This window comes from Corvus cornix, chromosome 1A (genome assembly GCF_000738735.6).
Source record: "Corvus cornix cornix isolate S_Up_H32 chromosome 1A, ASM73873v5, whole genome shotgun sequence".
NCBI classification, from domain to species: domain Eukaryota; kingdom Metazoa; phylum Chordata; class Aves; order Passeriformes; family Corvidae; genus Corvus; species Corvus cornix.
The window spans coordinates 487,561-504,864 of NC_047057.1; the positions used below are offsets into that span (position 1 = coordinate 487,561).

Genomic DNA, 17,304 nt, shown 5'->3' on the forward strand with positions numbered 1-17,304 from the left:
CGGACGCCCGCCTGGATCACAGACACCCCGTGCAGCCGGAGCAGCTCACGGCCCCGGTCCCACAGCCAAACCCACAGCCCCTGAGAGAGTTCAGAGCCCTTTTCTGCCCCTTGCAGAGGAGCAGGACGTGGTCCCAGGCCCTGCACCACAGCCCCAGGGCATGGGGCTGTTCCAGGAAACCCCATGGTCATGGCAGCTCCAGCAGCAGCACCCAGTGACCCCAGTGACCCCGGCATGGCCTCGCTCCAGCCTGGATCTGCCTTCGGTTTTGTTCCCACAAACTGCACTGAGCCACGGCAACATCTCATGGAGCCAGGCTGCGAGGGAAGGGAAGGCTCCAGGGAGAGCTGAGAGCCCCTTGCAGGGCCTGAAGGGGCTCCAGGAGAGCTGCAGAGGGACTGGGGCCAAGGCATGGAGGGCCAGGAGGCAGGGAATGGCTTCCCAGTGCCAGAGGGCAGGGCTGGATGGGAGATTGGCAATTGGGAATTGCTGGCTGGGAGGGTGGGCAGGCCCTGGCCCAGGGTGCCCAGAGCAGCTGGGGCTGCCCCTGGATCCCTGGCAGTGGCCAAGGCCAGGCTGGACACTGGGGCTGGAGCAGCCTGGCACAGTGGGAGGTGTCCCTGCCATGGCAGGGCTGGCACTGGAGGGGCTCTGAGGTCCCTTCCCACCCAGCCCAGCCTGGGATTGTATCTCTGGAGATGCTGCAGAGCCACCTCAGCTCCCATCACCCCACCAGACCTTTCCCTTTCACATCCCCAACTGCAAACCCGTCCCTGCCCGACCACAAATCCCACAGGCACGGAACCCGTGGCACTCAGCAGCACCCAGGAACACGCCGGGGCTCCGGCGGTGCCGAGGGGCCCGTCCAGCCCTGGTGCAGCTCAGCCCAGCTTTGTTTACAGGTGGGGTTTTTACAGGGGAGGTGCCAGCCTGGCATGGCCCAGCACAGCACAGCCCAGCCTGGCACGGCCCACGGCTCTGCCAGACCAACCCAACCTGTACAGCAATTAGTCACCGGCAGATGAGCGCTGCTGCCCTTCCTCCCACGTTATCTAAGCAGGGAGGGGGGTGGGAAAACAGGGCAGCGAGCCGGGAATGCTGCCAGCCTGATCCCAAAAATCACAGAGCCGGTGTCGGTCCATCTCTGCATCCCTGGGGACAAGCTGGCACATCCTGGGGGCACGGCCAGGAGAACACTAGGATGCCTCCAGACTGGGATGGGACGAGGTTTGCTTTGGCTGTCACAGAGATGCCACAAGTCCTGGGTGTCTCATCCTGGAGAGGTCACGCCTGACTGTGCCATCCCAGCAGCCAGGAGGCTTGGGCTGTGTCCGGGACCTGTCCCTTCCCATGGCATCCCGGACCTGTCCCTTCCCATGGCATCCTGGATCCATCTCCCCATGGCATCCTGGATCCATCTCGCCATGGCATCCTGGATCCATCCCCTCTCCGCAGAGAGGAGCTAAGCCAAAACAAAATGAATATTTACATCAGAGGAACACGATTCATTAAGGGTGAGCTCTTCCCGTTCCAGGGTCACAGAATCATGGAGTGATTTGGGTGGGAAGGGACCAGAAAGTTCATCTCGATCCACCCCTGCCATGGCAGGGACACGTCCCACTGTGCCAGGCTGCTCCAGCCCCAATGTCCAGCCTGGCCTTGGCCACTGCCAGGGATCCAGGGGCAGCCCCAGCTGCTCTGGGAATTCTATTCCAGCCCCTCCCCACCCTCCCAGCCAGCAATTCCCAATTCCCAAGATCCCACCTGAGCTTGTTCTTCCTTTTGCCTGTGCCACTACAGCCAACCACACCACCTCACAGCACCGTCCCTCTCCCCATAACAAATCCCAAATGACCCCAGGCACACGTGGGACGTTTCTGTTTCCTTGGAAACTCAGGCTCTGGGAGTCACAGCAAGGAAATCCAGGCTGAAGGAACCCGAGGAACACCAGGAAGGAATTCCTGGAGAATTCCTGGAAGCAATGCCAGGCCAAAGGAACGCCGGGTCCAAGTAATGCTGGGTCCCTCAGCCCCACCAGTCCCATACCAGTTTGAAGCACCAGTTTGAAGGTGCAGGTAGCAGCTGCAGCATCCTCAGGGAGGAGATGAGGAAGAAGATGCAGGAGGAAGCACTTGGAAGCAGGACAAAGGGGGTACAACCACGCAGCATCGCTCCAGCCCTCCCCTTGCTCCTGAGACAACGTGGAATCTGCTCCCAACGGAATCCTGGAATCCCCCCCGCCAGCTCCTGCAGTCCTCCCACCCCTGGCATGGTCTGACCCACGGGAGAGCAGCTCCTGCTCATCCCAGTGCCACAGGACAACGGGAAATTCCACTGGGGGAAAAGGCCTGCAGTAACAACAATAACAACAATAACAAAAACCCAAACCAACAGCACACGATCAGAAAGCCCTCAGGAAACACCAAGTCGGATGCAGCCTGCTCTGCTCTCCAGCATTCCCCACACACACCTCGTTCCTCCTGCCCTCCACAAGGGACCCCCGGCTGCTCCGGGCTTGGAGAGACGGCGGATGGGGCTGGGATCCTCAGGGAGCACTGCAAACCCTGGCACCGTGGATCTGAACCGAGCTCCTGGCCCCAGCAGCACCCCACAACAACCAAACCCACGGCAGAACAAGGATTCCCCTTCCGCAGCTCCCAGCACAGGCTCGGAATCACCTGAGCCAGCAGCCTGGGAACGTGCCAGGTGGGAAGGGATGCTCGGGGGGAGTTCTGCAACAAAGCCCTGATTTTAGGGCACTTCACCTCCTTTGTGATGCTGCCAAGGCTCATTTTTCCCAGAAGCTGTTGGGGGCAGGAAGCAGAAGGAAATACAATGGAAAGAGACCCTAAATCCCAAATAAGGGACACCCCACGACCAAAACAACCATCACTAGCATCTGACGGCAAGCAGGGATGCAGGAGAGGACGAAGGAATGAGGTGTCCCACAGATCTGGGGGTCAGGAGCATCCGAGAGAGCAAGGAGGGCAAAAGGACCTGCCTGAGGGGGCTGTGGATGCCTAGGGGAGCAGGGGTTACAACACCCCATCCCAGGGGCTGTGGGTGCCTGGGGAATGGGGCTGGGGGCACAACACCCCATCCCAGGGGCTGTGGGTGCCCACTGGAAGCAGGATTGGGAGCACCATGTCCCATCCCTGGGGCTGTGGATGCGCAGGGCACCAGGCCTGGGGACATGCCCGGAGGACAGCAGTGCCCCCCCTCCGAGCCCAGCCGATGTTTCCGGAGCGGTGACAGCTCGCGCATGGCGGGGGAGGGGGACAGACTGAAAACACCCAAACCGTGAATCCGCGGAACCGCGCAGGGGCGGCTCCGGCTGCCGGGGCGGCGGGAGCTTCCCCGGGGCTGCTCAGAGGGGCCTCACGGGGGCTAAGAGCAGCCCGGCCCGGGACCGGCCACGGCTCCGCAGCCCCGGGATGGGCCGCGCAGCCCCGGGACGGCTCCGCAACCTCGTCCCGAGCCCGCACCCTGGTCCAGGACCACCCTATACCCCCGGCCCCGCAGCCCCGGCCCGAGCTCACACCGCACCCCCGGCCCGGGCTTACCCCGCACCCCGGCCCCGCACCCACCCCACACGCCCGGCCCCGCATCCCCGGCCAGGGCGGCCCCGCGCGGGCCCGGCCCCCCCCGCGTCCCTCTGCCGCTCACCGCGCTTGCCGGGGTCGTATCCCACGAGCACGAAGTAGTCTGCCAGGCGGGCCATGGCGGCGGGGGCGGCCCGGGCCGGCCCCGGGAGCCCCGCGAGGCCGCACTCGGCTCCTCAGGGCGCCGCCGCCCGCCCGCGCCCACCGCCCGCCGCCACCGCCATCTTGGCCCGCGCGCACCGCGCCTGCGCCAGTGCCGGGCGCCGCGGGGCGGGGCCGCGCCTCCCATTGGTTCCGGGCGGGCGGGGCCCCGCCTCCCATTGGTTCCGGGCGGGCGGGCCCCGCCTCCCATTGGCTGCGGGTGGGAGGGGCGGGGCGAGGCTCTGAGGGGGCGGGGCCGGGGCGGGGGCTGCCCGAGGGGGAGGGGAGGGGGACGGGGTCCGGGGGGGACACGGGGACAGCCCGGTGTGCGGGAACAGCCCGGGGGGGGACACGGGGACAGCCCGGGGGGGACACGGGGACAGCCCGGTGTGCGGGAACAGCCCGGGGGGACACGGGGACAGCCCGGTGTGCGGGAACAGCCCGGTGTGCGGGAACAGCCCGGTGTGCGGGACAGCCCGGGGGACACGGGAAAGCCCGGTGTGCGGGGACAGCCCGGTGTGCGGGAACAGGCCGGGGGACACGGGGACAGCCCGGTGTGCGGGGACAGCCCGGTGTGCGGGAACAGCCCGTGTGCGGGAACAGCCCGGGGGGGACACGGGGACAGCCCGGTGTGCGGGGACAGCCCGGTGTGCGGGGACACCTCGTGTGTGCACGGACACGCGTGTGCGGGGATCGCCCCAGGTGTGCACGAACACGTGTGTGCACGGACACGCGTGTGCGGGGATCGCCCAGGTGTGCACGAACACCGTGTGTGCACGGACACGCGTGTGCGGGGATCGCCCAGGTGTGCACGAACACCGGGTGCGCACGGACCCCTCCGATGTGCACGGACCCCTCAGGTGTGCACGGGCACTCCCCTGCGTGTGCACGGACACGCGTGTGCATGGCCCCCCCAGGAGTGTACAGACCCCTTAGGTGTGCACGGGCACGCGTGTGGGGAACTTCCGGATGGGGGGGGACCCCCCAGGTGAGCACAGACCCTCCGCAGGTGTGCACGGCCCCCAGGGTGCCCACCCCTCTCAGTTGTGCACGACCCCCCCATTCCACACAGCCCCCGGAAAGGACCCACACAGGTGTGCATCCCCCACAGCTGTGCATCCCCCACAGGTGTGACCCCACACAGCTGTGCATCCCCCACAGGTGTGCATCCCCCACAGGTGTGACCCCACACAGCTGTGCATCCCCCACACAGGTGTGATCCCACACAGCTGTGCATCCCCACACAGCTGTGCATCCCCCACAGGTGTGACCCTCACACAGCTGTGCATCCCCCACACAGCTGTGCATCCCCCACAGGTGTGACCCCACACAGCTGTGCATCCCCCACACAGCTGTGCATCCCCCACACAGCTGTGCATCCCCCACACAGGTGTGACTCCCCCAAGACACGACCCTGAGGCGCGGTGCCCCCACCCCTGGGTGCCGGCACACACTCGGGGCGCAGGGCAGCCCCCCACCCCCGGACAGGGCGGCAGTGGCCCCACGGCAGCGTGGGCAGCACGGTGCCAGTCCCTCCCGGGAGCCGGGATCCGTCCTCGCCATCCCCCGTCGCCAGCGGCTCCCACCCGGACACAGGTCCTTGTGCCAGCCCGCCTGGGGACAGGGCTGGGTGTCCCCGGGGTGCTGAGGTGGCAGCGCGCCCTGGCGCAGCCCGTGGTGCCCCCGGCACGGAGCAGCGCTGGCAGTGCCAGTGTGGCCATCCCGTTAAGTTCCGTTCCATCCCGTCCCACCCCACCCCGGAGCTCTCCCGTGCCGGGACCAGGACACGCTCGGGGGCTCGGGCAGGACTCGCCCCTCGGATGCCGCCGGCCGGGGCCGTCCCGGGGCGCGGGGTCGCGGGCACGCACCGGGGCACAGCCGCTGCTGAGCCGGGAATGATTCATCGGGAAAATCCCCATTCCCACCCCCACGCGGGAGCGGGACGTGGGTGCGTGCGGGATGGGGGGCAGCCGGCACCGCCCGGCCTCGGCCCCCGAAGGGCACTGGGGGTCCGGGCAGAGCGCTCCGGCCGTGCCAGAGCCACGGGCAGCAGCGGCACCGGGTGCTCCCCACTCCTGCAGCCTTGGGGTTCACCCCGCGGTGTCCCTGGGGTGCCCCCGGGCTGGGAGGGGTGCCCGGGGTGCGGGGCATGGACAGTCCCGGGCATCCCCATCCCCCGGCCTTGGGGATCATCCCCTCCCCGGCTCGGACGGGTCCCCGGGATGTGCAGCCGGCCCCAGCAGCCCCCCAGAGCGGGGTCCCCCCGCACCCCACGCCCCGGCCGGGGGTGATGCAACCCTGCCCGGCCCTTGCACCTCCTGCCCGGTCCCTCAGGCCGCCGCGTGTCGGGACATGTGCGGCGTCGGGACACGGCTGGCTCCTTGCCACCGGCACCGGCCCCGCTGCCACACCCCGGGCACCGCTGCGGGGTCCCTACAGAGACCCCCAGTCCCTCACACCGAGCTGGTCCCCACTCGAGGGCAGACCCCACCTGGGAAAGGGGGGGGGGGTCCCACAGCACGGGGGGCTCCTGGGGACACCGGGAGGTCACACGGTGCTGGGGCAGTGGTGACCGTGGCATCGAGCCGCGGGTGACCCAGTGCCATGTGCCGTGTGCCCGTTCCAGCACGGCTCGGCCGTCAGCCGGGGCCGCTCCGTGGGGCTGGGTGGCGGTCTGGCACCGGGGTGGCCGTCCCCATGTCCCCATGTCCCCATGTCCCCAAGTCCCCACGTCCCCATGTCCCCATGCACAGGAGCCGCACCTGGATCCCGGTTTGCGGGCGGCAGAGTGGCGTCTGTGCGGACACACGGATCAGGACAGAGCCGCGGAGGTCCCATGGGACAGCGACACGGGGCCAGGGGTGCGCTGGTCGGACCACCGGCCGGGGACAGGCCAAGGGACGGGTACCCGGCGAAGGGTGACAGCCGGGACGTGGCACCGGAGCGGTGCCGGAGGGTGGGAACAGGGAAACCGGGCTGATCTACCCTGGAAGCTCCCGGGGCTGTGACCTGGCCTGTGCCCGGGGACACCGGCGGGAACTGGAGCTGGCAGGGGTCGGCGCTGGCACCGCGGGGATCGGTGCCGGCTGCCAGTGCCGTGGTCCTGCCCACCCACGGGCCGTGGTGGCAGCGGGTGACACGGAGCGGGGGCTGTGCGGGACCCGCAGTGGCAGCAGCGGGACAGGGAGCCCCGAGGCACGGGGCACGGGGCTGGGGACAGGAACGGGGCCACGGGCACGGGGACACAGGGCACGTGCAGAGCTCGGTCGTGCCGTGTGCCCGGGATCCTGGTACTGGGGACACTGGGGACACTGGGGATGCTGGCATTCCTGAGGATGCTGGGGACACTGGGAACACTGGGGATGCTGAGGATGTTGGTGACACTGGGGACACCGGGGATGCTGGTGACACTGCGGACCCTGGGGGCACTCACGTGTCGGCAGAGGCTGCAGGAATTGGTTTCTTCCCTCTCCCGGCAGTTCCCGCCGTTCCCGCGGCCCTGACACGGAGCCCAATGTCCCGGGGCAGCTCTGTCCCCGCTCCCCGGCGGGACACGGCTCCGGGGCTGTGTGCGGGCACTTTAGGGGTGCCGGGGTCGCGGCCAGAGGGTCCCGGTGGGTTCAGGGATGGGGTAGCGGCCCCTCGGTTCGGGGGTCCGGGTTGTGCCCCGCGGCCCTGCCGGGACACAGCGGGTGCTGCTGCTGGACGGGGGGGCAGCCCTGGCACGGCCCGGGGAGGGTCCCGGCGCTTTTTGGGAAGCGGGTGACCGGAGCGGGGCTGCGGGTGCTGCTCCCAGCCCCCGCCCTGCCCCGGGGCCTCAGCCAGCAGGCAATTAAGCTAATTAAAACTTCTCCTGGGTTCCCAGGGCTGGGAGCCAGCGGAGAGGGAAAGTGCTGCCGGGCCCCGGCAACGGATGAGGTGACCCGGGGACGGCAGCTCCCGGTGTGGGTCCGCGGCGGCACGGCTGGGCGACAGCAGCTCCCGGGGTGGCTGCAGCAGGTCACCCGGTGCCGCGGCGCGCCGTGAGCCGGCGGCCGGACCCAGCACGGCCGGGCAGGGGAGCGGCACCCGGGATCCTTCCCTGTGCCCCGGGAATGGGGATCCCCGAGCAGGAGGAGGAGGAGGAGGGCAGGGAAAGGCGTTCTGCCTCTGCTGAGGGACCGGCAGGCTCAGCTGGACCCCTGCCCTATCCCCAGAGCCCCCTCCTCGTGCCCAGGATTATTCTGGTGATACTGATGCCGGTGACATGGCTTTGTCCCTGGGGGTGACAGCGGCGGGCGCTGCCCCACCCGGGGACCCGCACAGGGTCCTCGGAGGGGAGCCCCAGCCAGGACCCCCGGAATGGCCCTGGGGCCGCTGTTGGGGTGCTGGCGCTGTGCCGGGGCCGTGCTGGGTGGCAGATGTCACTCTCTGAGGTCCGTGCCCCAGATCCCACGGGATGTCACACACGGGGAGACCGCGGTGGTGGCGGTGGGCTCAGGGCAGGGGTCGGGGGGCCCAGAGCAGCGGGTGTCCCGCGTACCCCACCCGCGGCTCTCGGCGTTGTTTTGAGCCGGGTTTTTCTCTCTCGCTGGGACAATCCAGCAGCAGCCCAGCGGAAGAGCCCGGGACGCCGCAGAAATCCCCCGGGAGCCGTGCGGAGCCGGGGATCGCGGCGCTGGGGCCGGCCGTGCCCACAGCCCCGCTCAGGCTCTGTCCCGCTGCCCCTGCCCGGTCCCCACCGCCCCGGGATCAGGTGCTGCCCCAAATCCCCCCGCACGGCGCGGGTGTGTGGAGCCTTTGTGTCCCGATAATACGGAAGAATCCCAGCGATTCCGGGCACGCGGAGGCCCCCGGCCCCTCGGCCTGGGGAAGCCGCGTCGGGGGGAGAGGGTACCCCCGACCCTGGGGTCCGGGTCCGGCTTGGACACCCGGGGGTGCTGGGGGTCCCCGTCCCAACCGCACCGGGAGCGCCCAGACCCCGTCCCGGAGCAGGAGTTGGGGGTCCCGGAGATGGAGGCTGTGGGGACCCCTCCCCTGCCGAGCTCTGGCTGCCCAGCTCAGGAGCAGCCCCCAGGAGCCCCCAGCGCCCGCCCCCCGGGCACCCCACCAGCCCCAGTTTGGGGGAGCTGCTGCCCGGCAGGAGCGGGACGGGTCTGATCCCTGCGGATTTACATTCCTTAATTGTTTCACGAGGCCCCATGTGATGCTTACAAACATGGAACCAGCCCTGCCAGAAGCGGGGGGGGGTGCCCCGAGGGGGCCGGGGGCGCAGATGGGGCGGCCCAAACTGGGGGCACTGGGCTGTACTGGGTGGGCAGCTCTGTCCCCCCCAGGCTCCCCGCCAGGGCAGAGGGGATGTCGGGGTGCCCGGGGGGGCCCCCTGCGCGGCGGTGCCAGGCGGGAGGCACACGGGCCGGGCTTGGCAGGGCACAGCGCGACGTGGCACGGGCACCACGGGCCCGGCGCCGCCGCCACCGGGGGCTGCGGGGGCCGCCCAGACCCCCCAACAGCCCCAGCGCGGCCCCCTTCCAGTGCCCCCGAACGGGTCCCCGAGCCCAGCCCAGCCCCAGGGCCGCTCCCCCAGCCCCAGCCCCGCGCCGGGAAGGGCCAGGGGTCAGCGGGGTCGGAGCGGGGCCGGAGCGGGGCCGGAGCGGGGCCGAGGGGACCGGGGGACGTGCGGTACCGGGAGGAGCTTCGGGGCCAGCGTGGAGCCGGGGCGGTGCGGGACCGGTGCGGTGCCAGGGAAGGTGCGGGGCCGGGGCCGCTCCGGAACCGGGACCGGCGCGGGGCCGGGGGTGCGGAACTGAGGAGGGGCCGGGGAAGGTGCGAAGCCGTGCGGGGCCGAGGGGGCCGGGGCCAGCGAGGGGTCTGGGAGGGGCAGCGCGGGGCCGGGGCGCTGCGGGACTTGGGGGTTGCGGGACCGGTGCGGTGCCGGGGAAGGTGCGGGGCCGGTGCGCGGCCGGGGGCCGGGGCCGGTGCGGAACCGAGGGCGGTGCGGGGCTGCTCCCGCCCGTGGCTCCTCCCGTCCCGTTGGGCTCCTCCCGCCCGCCGTCCCCGGCGATATTTAACCTTGGCCGGGGCGGAGAGCGGCAGCACCGAGCGGGGACAGACCCGACCCCGACCCCACCGCGCCCCGATCCCGGCCAGGTACCGCCGGGACCCCGCGCCGCCCCCGCGCTGCGGCACCAAGGGAGGGAGCGGAGCGGGGGCAGGACGAGAAGGGGGCTGGGATCTGGAGCCGGACCCCAGCGCGACCCCCCCGCCGAGCCCCCCGAGCCACCCGCCGCTCTCTCCCGCAGCCGCCGCCGATCGTCCCGTCCGGTCCCGTCCCGTCCCGTCCCGTCCGGCCATGCGAGCCCCGGCCCCGCTGGCGCTGGGTTGCGTCAGCTTCGCGCTGTGCCTGCTGGAGCTGCCCCACGGCCGGGCCCTGCCGCCCCGCAGGTGAGGGACCCTGCCGCACCCCTGCCCTGATTCCTGCCTGGATCCCTGCCCGGACCCCCGCCCTGATCCTTGCCCGGACCCCTGCTCGACCCCCTGCCCGCATCCCCTGCCCGGGACGCCCCCTCGCCCGCACCCCTTTGCCCGCACCCCCTTTGCCCGCACCCCGTTTGCCCGCACCCCGCCCGGCGCGGCTCTGCACCCCCTGCCCGGGACCCGGCCCCGCGGCCTCCCCGTGCCCCCCACGCCCCCTCAGCTGCCCGGAATGGGGACCTGGGGGTCCCCGGGCACCGTCTCCTACCGGGTCCCCCCCCGCCCTCGCTGCGTGTCCCGCGGGGACCCGGGGGACGCGGTGGCGAGCGGGGGTGCGGGGCCCCGGCCCCCCGCGATAGGGGCTGGGGCACCGGGGTCACGGGGCGCCCGGGGGTGCGAGGGGTGCGGGAAGGGCCGAGGGTTGGGCCCCGCCGGGATGAGGATTCTGTGAGTGCAAGAGCTCGGGGTGCCCGGGGCCGGTGCGGGTGCCCGGGGGGCGTCATGGGGTGCTGAAGGGACAGACCCCCCCGGCTGTGCGAGTGTGCACACACCGCACGTGCGTGTGCGTGTCCCTGCTCGGGGAGCGCGTCTGGCCGGCCCCGGCACCCGGGGATCCCCGTCTGGCTCCCGGGGGATCCGGGGGGGGAGGGGGGCCCTGGCACGGCCATGGATGGGGGGCTGGGGCACCCCGACACCCACAGGGGCCGGGCAGCTCCTGCCACGGCTGAGGGGTGGGCTGGGCTGGGCTGGGTTCTCTGGGGCACAGGACGAGGGTTAAAATGGGGAGGAAATATTAAAAAAAAAAAAAAAGGAAAAAGAGAAGGACGGGATTAAGAATTGGAGCAAAACCTCAAGTTCCTTGGAACTCAGCAGGGGTCCCCTGAGGAAAGGGTGTCCCCAGGGCAGGGGGCACTGAGGCACAGGGGACTGGGGCGGGAGAGCTCTGTGGCACTGTGGGGGTGCCCTGAGGCCGGACCCCCCGCGGGTGCCCGGGGCAGGGGCGTGGGTGCCACAGCCGGGACGCGTGGGTGCCGGGGCAGAGGCCGTGGGAACGGGGCGGGCGGAGGGGGGAGCCGGGGGTGGGCGCGGGCGGGACCAGGCAGTTTTGGGGCTCGGCGAGTGCCCCGTGGTGTCGCGTGTGCGGGACACGCGTGCCCGTGTTCTCGGAGTACGTGCGGGGCTGCAGGAAGCCTGCCCTGGCTGCTCTCCTCCCTCCTCTCCTCCTCCTCCTCCCGCTCCTGCGGAAGCCCCGGGCACGGCGCTGGCTCGGGGCTCATGCGGTGCCCCCGTGGCCCCCCGTTGCTGTGGCAGTGCCACCCCCCTGCCCGGGTGCCGCAGCTGTGCCCCTGACCCCGTCCCTTCTGTCCTGCAGGGACCCCCCGGCGCGGAGCCCCCCGGAGCGGATCCCTTCCCTCCCCGGAGACCCCCCGGCCCGCGGCCCATCGGGACCCTGCGACACCGAGTCCTGGTGCCCGGCACGGCCCCTGGGTCGCCCCCGGCGCCGCCTGCTCGCCCCCGGCCTCCCCCGTGGCACGTCCGGCACCTCGTCCTGCGGCACGACCGACGGCGGGACCCCGCCCGCCCGGGCCGCCGCCACGCCGGGGGACACCTGGTGCGGGTGGGGCTGCGTGCTGGGCACCTGCCAGGTGCTGAACCTGAGCCACCGCCTGTGGCAGCTGCGGGGACAGTCGGGGCGCCCGCCGACTCGTCCCCCCATGAACCCCAACAGCCCCCACAGCTACGGCTGAGGGGGGGCGCGCCCCCGCCCCGCCCCGCGGGACCCCGCTGAAGGCATTTCCACGGCCACTCGCGGCCGGGCTCCTCCGCCACTGCCCGGCCCCGGCCGTGGCCACGCCGCGGGCTGGGGGTGTCCCCGGGGGGCTCCTGCCACCAGAACCTCCTGATGGAGGCGCAGAGGACCCGGGGCTGGGAGACGGTGGCCCAGCGGCGGCCCGGGCTGGCCAGGAGCTGACAGGGCACCGTGGGCACTGGTGGTGGCCCATGATGACCCAAAGTGATCCCTGGTGGGCAGCGGTGGCCCATAGTGACTGGCAGCAGTGGCCCAGAGTGACTCACGGGTGACCGGTGGCGGCCCATAGTGACTCTGGTGGCTCAGAGTGGCCCCTGGTGGCTGGTGTGGTGGCCCGTGGTGACCCGGGGGGACCCGTGGTGTCTGGCAGCGGCCCAGTCTGTCCGGGGCGGGTCCAAGGGCCACCGGGAATCCCGCTGACCGCAGCAGCACCCGGCACCTTGCTGCAAGACCCCCCGGCCACGCTTCCTGCTGACTCAGCATTCCAGTTGCCTGCTGTGGCACCCCCGGAGCCCCCCCAGGGCACCCCCAGCACCCCTTGTCCTCGCCAGGGTGACACTGGGGCTGGGGGGTGCCAGGGTGCAAGGACAGGGCACGGGTCCCCGCTCCGGGGTGGGGGATGGGGCGGCCCCCAGCACCTTCCCCACTTGGGGGTCCCAGTTGGGTCGGCACCTTCCCGGCTGCTGTGGGGGGTCCTGCCCTCCTCAGCGTGGACGTTGTCCCCTCCCCGGGCACCTTGTCCCGTGTCCCCACCCTGTGTCACCCACAGCCCTGCGGGAGCCGGCGACAGTGAGATGTCCCCAAATGTGGGGGGCAGTGGAAAGCAGGGGTCCTGTGCCCCACTCCTGCCCTATCCCAGACCTGCCCAGCCCTGTCGCCTGCTGCACCCTCGGGGACACCCCCGGCCCCCGCTGGTGACACGCCGTGTCCCCACAGGCTCAGTGGGCGCCCACACGGGGTGGCGGCCCGGGGACATGAGGGGACCCCGAGTATCCCTGTCACCCCCTGGCCCGGTGGGACGGGGATGTGTGACCCGGTCACTGTCCCACCCCCCTCCTGGGAGCAGCTTGAGCAGCCCCCCAAGAGCAGCATCCTCCCGTTCCCTGCTGATCACCCCTGTCCTCCCAGGAGCATCCCCCATTCCCAGACCATTCCCATTCCCAGAGCACTCCATTCCCACAGAAACCCCCATTCCCAGGAACATCGCCATCATCAGGAACGCTCCCATTCCTGGGAACGCCTCATCCTCAGGAGCACCCCATCCCCTGGAGCACCCCGATCCCCCCAGGAGCACCCCAGCCCCCATTCCCCAGAGCACCTGGGGGTCTCGGGAGGTTCCGGGACGGGATGTCCCAGGAATGTCTCATGGTGTCCCCTGGGTGTCCCGGGAGGTTCCGGGATAGGATCCCACGGGTGCCACCCGGAGCTGCGTCCATCCCGCGGGTGTCCCAGGACTTCCCAGCCCCCCGTGGAGCTGCCGAGGGGCGCGGGGGGTCCCCAGGCCTTTGTCCCCTCCTCTGGGTGCCCCCGCTGAGCCTGGTGGGTGCCCGACCCGTCCTGCCCCACGGCGCGGAGCGTCGCTGCTTCCCGCCGGGAATCCTGGTTTGTGTGGAATAAACAAAGTGTGAAGAGGAGCCGGGATGGAGCGTGGTGATCCCGTGGGGATGGGAAACCGGGATGGGGCACGGATGGGGCGTGCTGGTCCCGTGGGGAGGGGAAAATGGGATGGGAAAAAATGGGGGGATGGGGCAGGGATGGGGCAAGGATGAGGCACGGTGACCTCGTGGGGATGGGGCGGGAATGATGGGGCGGGGATGGGGCAGGGATGGGGCACGGTGACGCCGTGGGGATGGGCAGGGGGATGGGGCAGGGGGATGGGGCAGGGGGATGGGGCGCGCTGGTCCCGTGGGGATGGGGCAGGGGGATGGGGCAGGGGATGGGGCGAGGGGCGGCCGTGTCGGGGACGGGGACCGGCTCCCCCGGGGCCGGGAGGTGACGGGCGGGGGCTGTGCCCGCAGGGATGCGGGGACAGACGTGGGGACAGTGGGGACACACGCACGCGTGTGTGTCACCCCTGCCCACATTCCCGGAGAGGACGTGCCCGTGCCCAGCTGTGTCCGTGCCCTGTCCTGCCCGTGCCCAGCCGTGCCTGTGCCCACACGTGCCCATGTCCAGCCGTGTCCGTGCCCCGGCCTGGCCATACTCACACGTGTCCGTGCCCTGTCACACCCGTGCCCGTCCCGATGTCCCCGCCGGGTTCCGCTCTCGACGCTCCGGCCAAGCCGATGTCCATCCCCCCACCCCCGCCTGGGGACCCCGGGGCAGTGCCAGGCCAGCCCGGTGCCCCCCCGTGCCCCTTGTCCCCAGGGCCGGCTCCGCTCCCCGTGGCCCCGCGGGGGGACACCGGGGACAGCGCGGCCGGGGGTGCCCAGGCCGGGGGTCCCCAGCTCGGGGCCGGGCCAGGGGTCCCCCAGCCCCCTCCGGGAGCCGCAGCCCCCCAGGCGGGCGCGGGGTCAACCATTAACCGGGGCGGGTTAAATGGTCACCGATTGTCCCCGCGGGGCCGGGCGGGGCCCCCCGCGCCGCCCCCCGCCATAAAAGCGGGGGTGCCGCGGCCACCCCACAGCCCCCAGACCCACCATGAGCAGCCTCCAGGCGGTGAGTGTGGGCAGGGGGCTCGGGGCACTCACTGGGGGGGCGGACACACCCGGGCCACGCCAAACCTGGGGTGCAGAGGAGACCCCCGGCGATGTCCTCCCTGCTGGGGGGTGTCACCCCATGGGGGACCCCACCCCGAAGGGTGCCAGCCCCGGGAGGCCCCCGCGGCAGGAGGGGGGTCCCGAGGCCATGGGGAGCTGCTCCCTACCCTGGGCAGGGTTGGGGGGGTCAGGGCCAGCCCGGGGGGCTGCAGGGCCTGAGCAGGGACCCCACACGGTCCCCAAAAGGGACCCCCGGAGCTGCTGCCCCCACCCAGGGACAACCTGGGCTGGACCCCGCCAGGGATCGGGGGCAGCACCCGCAGGTCCCTCTGTGCCCCGGGGGGGGGGACGGGGTGTGGTGATCTGTGACACCGTGTGACGATCTGTGACACCGTGTGACACCGGGTGATAGATAACGTGTGGCACCGTGTGACAAAGTGTGACAAAGTGTGACACCGTGTGACAAAGTGTGACACTGTGAGCCCCTGCGGTGGGGGGACCTCACGCGGCCAGGTCTCCCCTTGCTGCCAGTGTCCCTCTGTCCCCAAGCCCCTGTCCCGCAGTGCCCGGGCTGGGGGCGGGATGGGACCCCCTGAGCCATCCCCGTCCCGCGGTGCCCACCCGGGGTCTCCCTGAGCCCCCATCCCCCCGCAGGGCCCCGACTCCTCCGAGGAGCCCAAACCCGGCAAGGCCAAGACCGAGTTCCGCAACTACACCGTGAGTGGGGGGGGGCGGGTCCCGGGGACCCCGGGGTGGGCGGGGGGCCCCAAAATGGGGTGGGGTTCGGGGGTTCGGCTGCACGGTGCTGGGGGTCCCTGGGGTCCGGCTGCCCCTCCCGGGGGTCCCGCCCCGCTGCCGGGAGCAGCCGGAGGAGCCCCGGGGGGGCTCTGCCACCCCAGGCTGGGCGAGGGTCACTGGGGATCCCCCCGGACCCCCCCAGCCCCCGGTGCTGCCCTGCAGGAGGGGATGCTGATCGACCGCGTGTACAACACCTACCTGCTCATGCACACCCACCAGACCGTGGAGTTCGTCCGCAGGAAGGTGGGAACTCCCCCCCCGTGTCCCCCCGGTGTCCCCCCGTGTCCCCACACCGGGGGGGGTGTCCCAGCCCTCCCACCCCGCACCCCAAACCCAGCCCCGCACCCCAAACCCAGCCGGGTTTGGGGGGCACCGAAGGGCGCCATCCGCCGCCCCCAGCCCCAGGGAGGGTCGCGGGTGGCGGTCGCGGTGTCCCCACGCGTCGCGGTGTCCCCAGAGCGCGCAGTACGGCTCGTGCTCGCTGCGGAGGATGAGCGCCATGGAGGCGCTGGAGCTGCTGGATCAGCTCGTGGACGAGTCGGACCCCGACGTGGATTTCCCCAACTCCTTCCACGCCTTCCAGACGGCCGAGGGGATCCGCCGGGCGCACCCCGACAAAGGTAGGGCCGGACCCCGCGCCTGCCCGCCCTGTCCCCGCCGGGGTCCCCAGCCCCGCGGGTGACACGGCCCCGCTCGCCCCCAGACTGGTTCCACCTCGTGGGGCTCCTGCACGATCTGGGCAAGGTGCTGGTGCTGTTCGGGGAGCCCCAGGTGAGCGGCATGGTGGGGAGGGGGTCCGGGCCCCCCCCCCCCGAGGCCGGGGGACCCTCGGGGGCTGCTGTGACCCCCCTGTGCCCGCAGTGGGCCGTGGTCGGGGACACCTTCCCGGTGGGCTGCAAGGTGCAGAAGTCGGTGGTCTATGGGGACTCCACCTTCCACGACAACCCCGACACCAAAGACCCCCGGTACAGGTGAGCCGGACCCCCGGGGGGGTTGGGGCGGGGGCTGCGGGGGGGGTCCAGCCCCTCAGCCCTCATCCCACCCCCAGCACCGAGTACGGGATGTACCAGCCCGGCTGCGGCCTGGAGAACGTCCTCATGTCCTGGGGCCACGATGGTGAGTTTGGGGGGCGGGGGGGGGGGGTCCCCAGTGCCCCCTTTGCTGGGGGACTGCAGCCCTTGGCGTGGGGCAGGGGCTGCTCTTCTGGGGGGGCCGCAGCTCCCGGGGGGGCCCTGTGACTTTTGGGGGAGCTGTAGCTCTCCGGGGAGGGGTCTGCACCTCTCGGGGTCCCCCCCGGTGGGGTCCAGCCCCGCCCCACGCCCCCCCTCTTTTCAGAGTACATGTACCAAGTGATGAAGTTCAACAACTTCGCCCTGCCCAAGGAGGTGAGCTCGGACTGGGGGGGGGCTCAGGGACCCCCGGGAGGTTTGGGGCTGCGGCGGGGGGGGCACCCTAAACCTGTTTCTGCCCCCCACCCCAGGCTTTCTACATGGTTCGCTTCCACTCCTTCTACCCCTGGCACGCCCACGGCGACTACGGCCACCTGTGCTCCGAGGAGGACCGGCGCATGCTGCCCTGGGTCCGGGAGCTCAAGTGCGTGCCCGGGGGGGGCCGGGGGCTCGGCCGGGCCCCCCGCGGGTTTGGGGGGGCATCAGCCCCCGGCCCTGACCCCCCGTTTGCCCCCGCAGCAAGTTCGACCTGTACACCAAGCAGGAGGAGCTGCCCGACGTGCAGCAGCTCCGCGCTTACTACCAGGGCCTCATCGACAAATACTGCCCGGGGCAGCTCTGCTGGTGACCCC

General features: G+C 71.5%; 3 protein-coding genes across 3 annotated transcripts in view; 2 read left to right on the forward strand and 1 right to left on the reverse strand.

Annotated features, from left to right (window-relative positions):
- SBF1 (SET binding factor 1) overlaps positions 1-3,787 on the reverse strand; it is a 54,163-nt gene extending 50,376 nt beyond the window's left edge. The window contains 1 exon segment of the mRNA XM_039570759.1: positions 3,667-3,787. Within this exon segment, the coding sequence (XP_039426693.1) occupies positions 3,667-3,721 (55 nt within the window). The 5' untranslated portion in view covers positions 3,722-3,787.
- Positions 3,788-9,786: 5,999 nt separating this feature from the next.
- ADM2 (adrenomedullin 2) lies at positions 9,787-13,640 on the forward strand. Its single transcript, XM_039571643.1, has 3 exons — positions 9,787-9,872; positions 10,025-10,166; positions 11,569-13,640. The coding sequence occupies exons 2-3, from the start codon at positions 10,075-10,077 to the stop codon at positions 11,942-11,944; spliced, it is 468 nt and encodes a 155-aa protein (XP_039427577.1). The 5' UTR covers positions 9,787-9,872; positions 10,025-10,074; the 3' UTR covers positions 11,945-13,640.
- A 1,006-nt stretch (positions 13,641-14,646) lies between these two features.
- On the forward strand, positions 14,647-17,300 carry MIOX (myo-inositol oxygenase). Its single transcript, XM_039570390.1, has 10 exons — positions 14,647-14,664; positions 15,360-15,422; positions 15,666-15,746; positions 15,961-16,123; positions 16,207-16,274; positions 16,365-16,474; positions 16,552-16,619; positions 16,839-16,888; positions 16,984-17,096; positions 17,192-17,300. The coding sequence occupies exons 1-10, from the start codon at positions 14,647-14,649 to the stop codon at positions 17,298-17,300; spliced, it is 843 nt and encodes a 280-aa protein (XP_039426324.1).
- Positions 17,301-17,304: the final 4 nt, after the last annotated feature.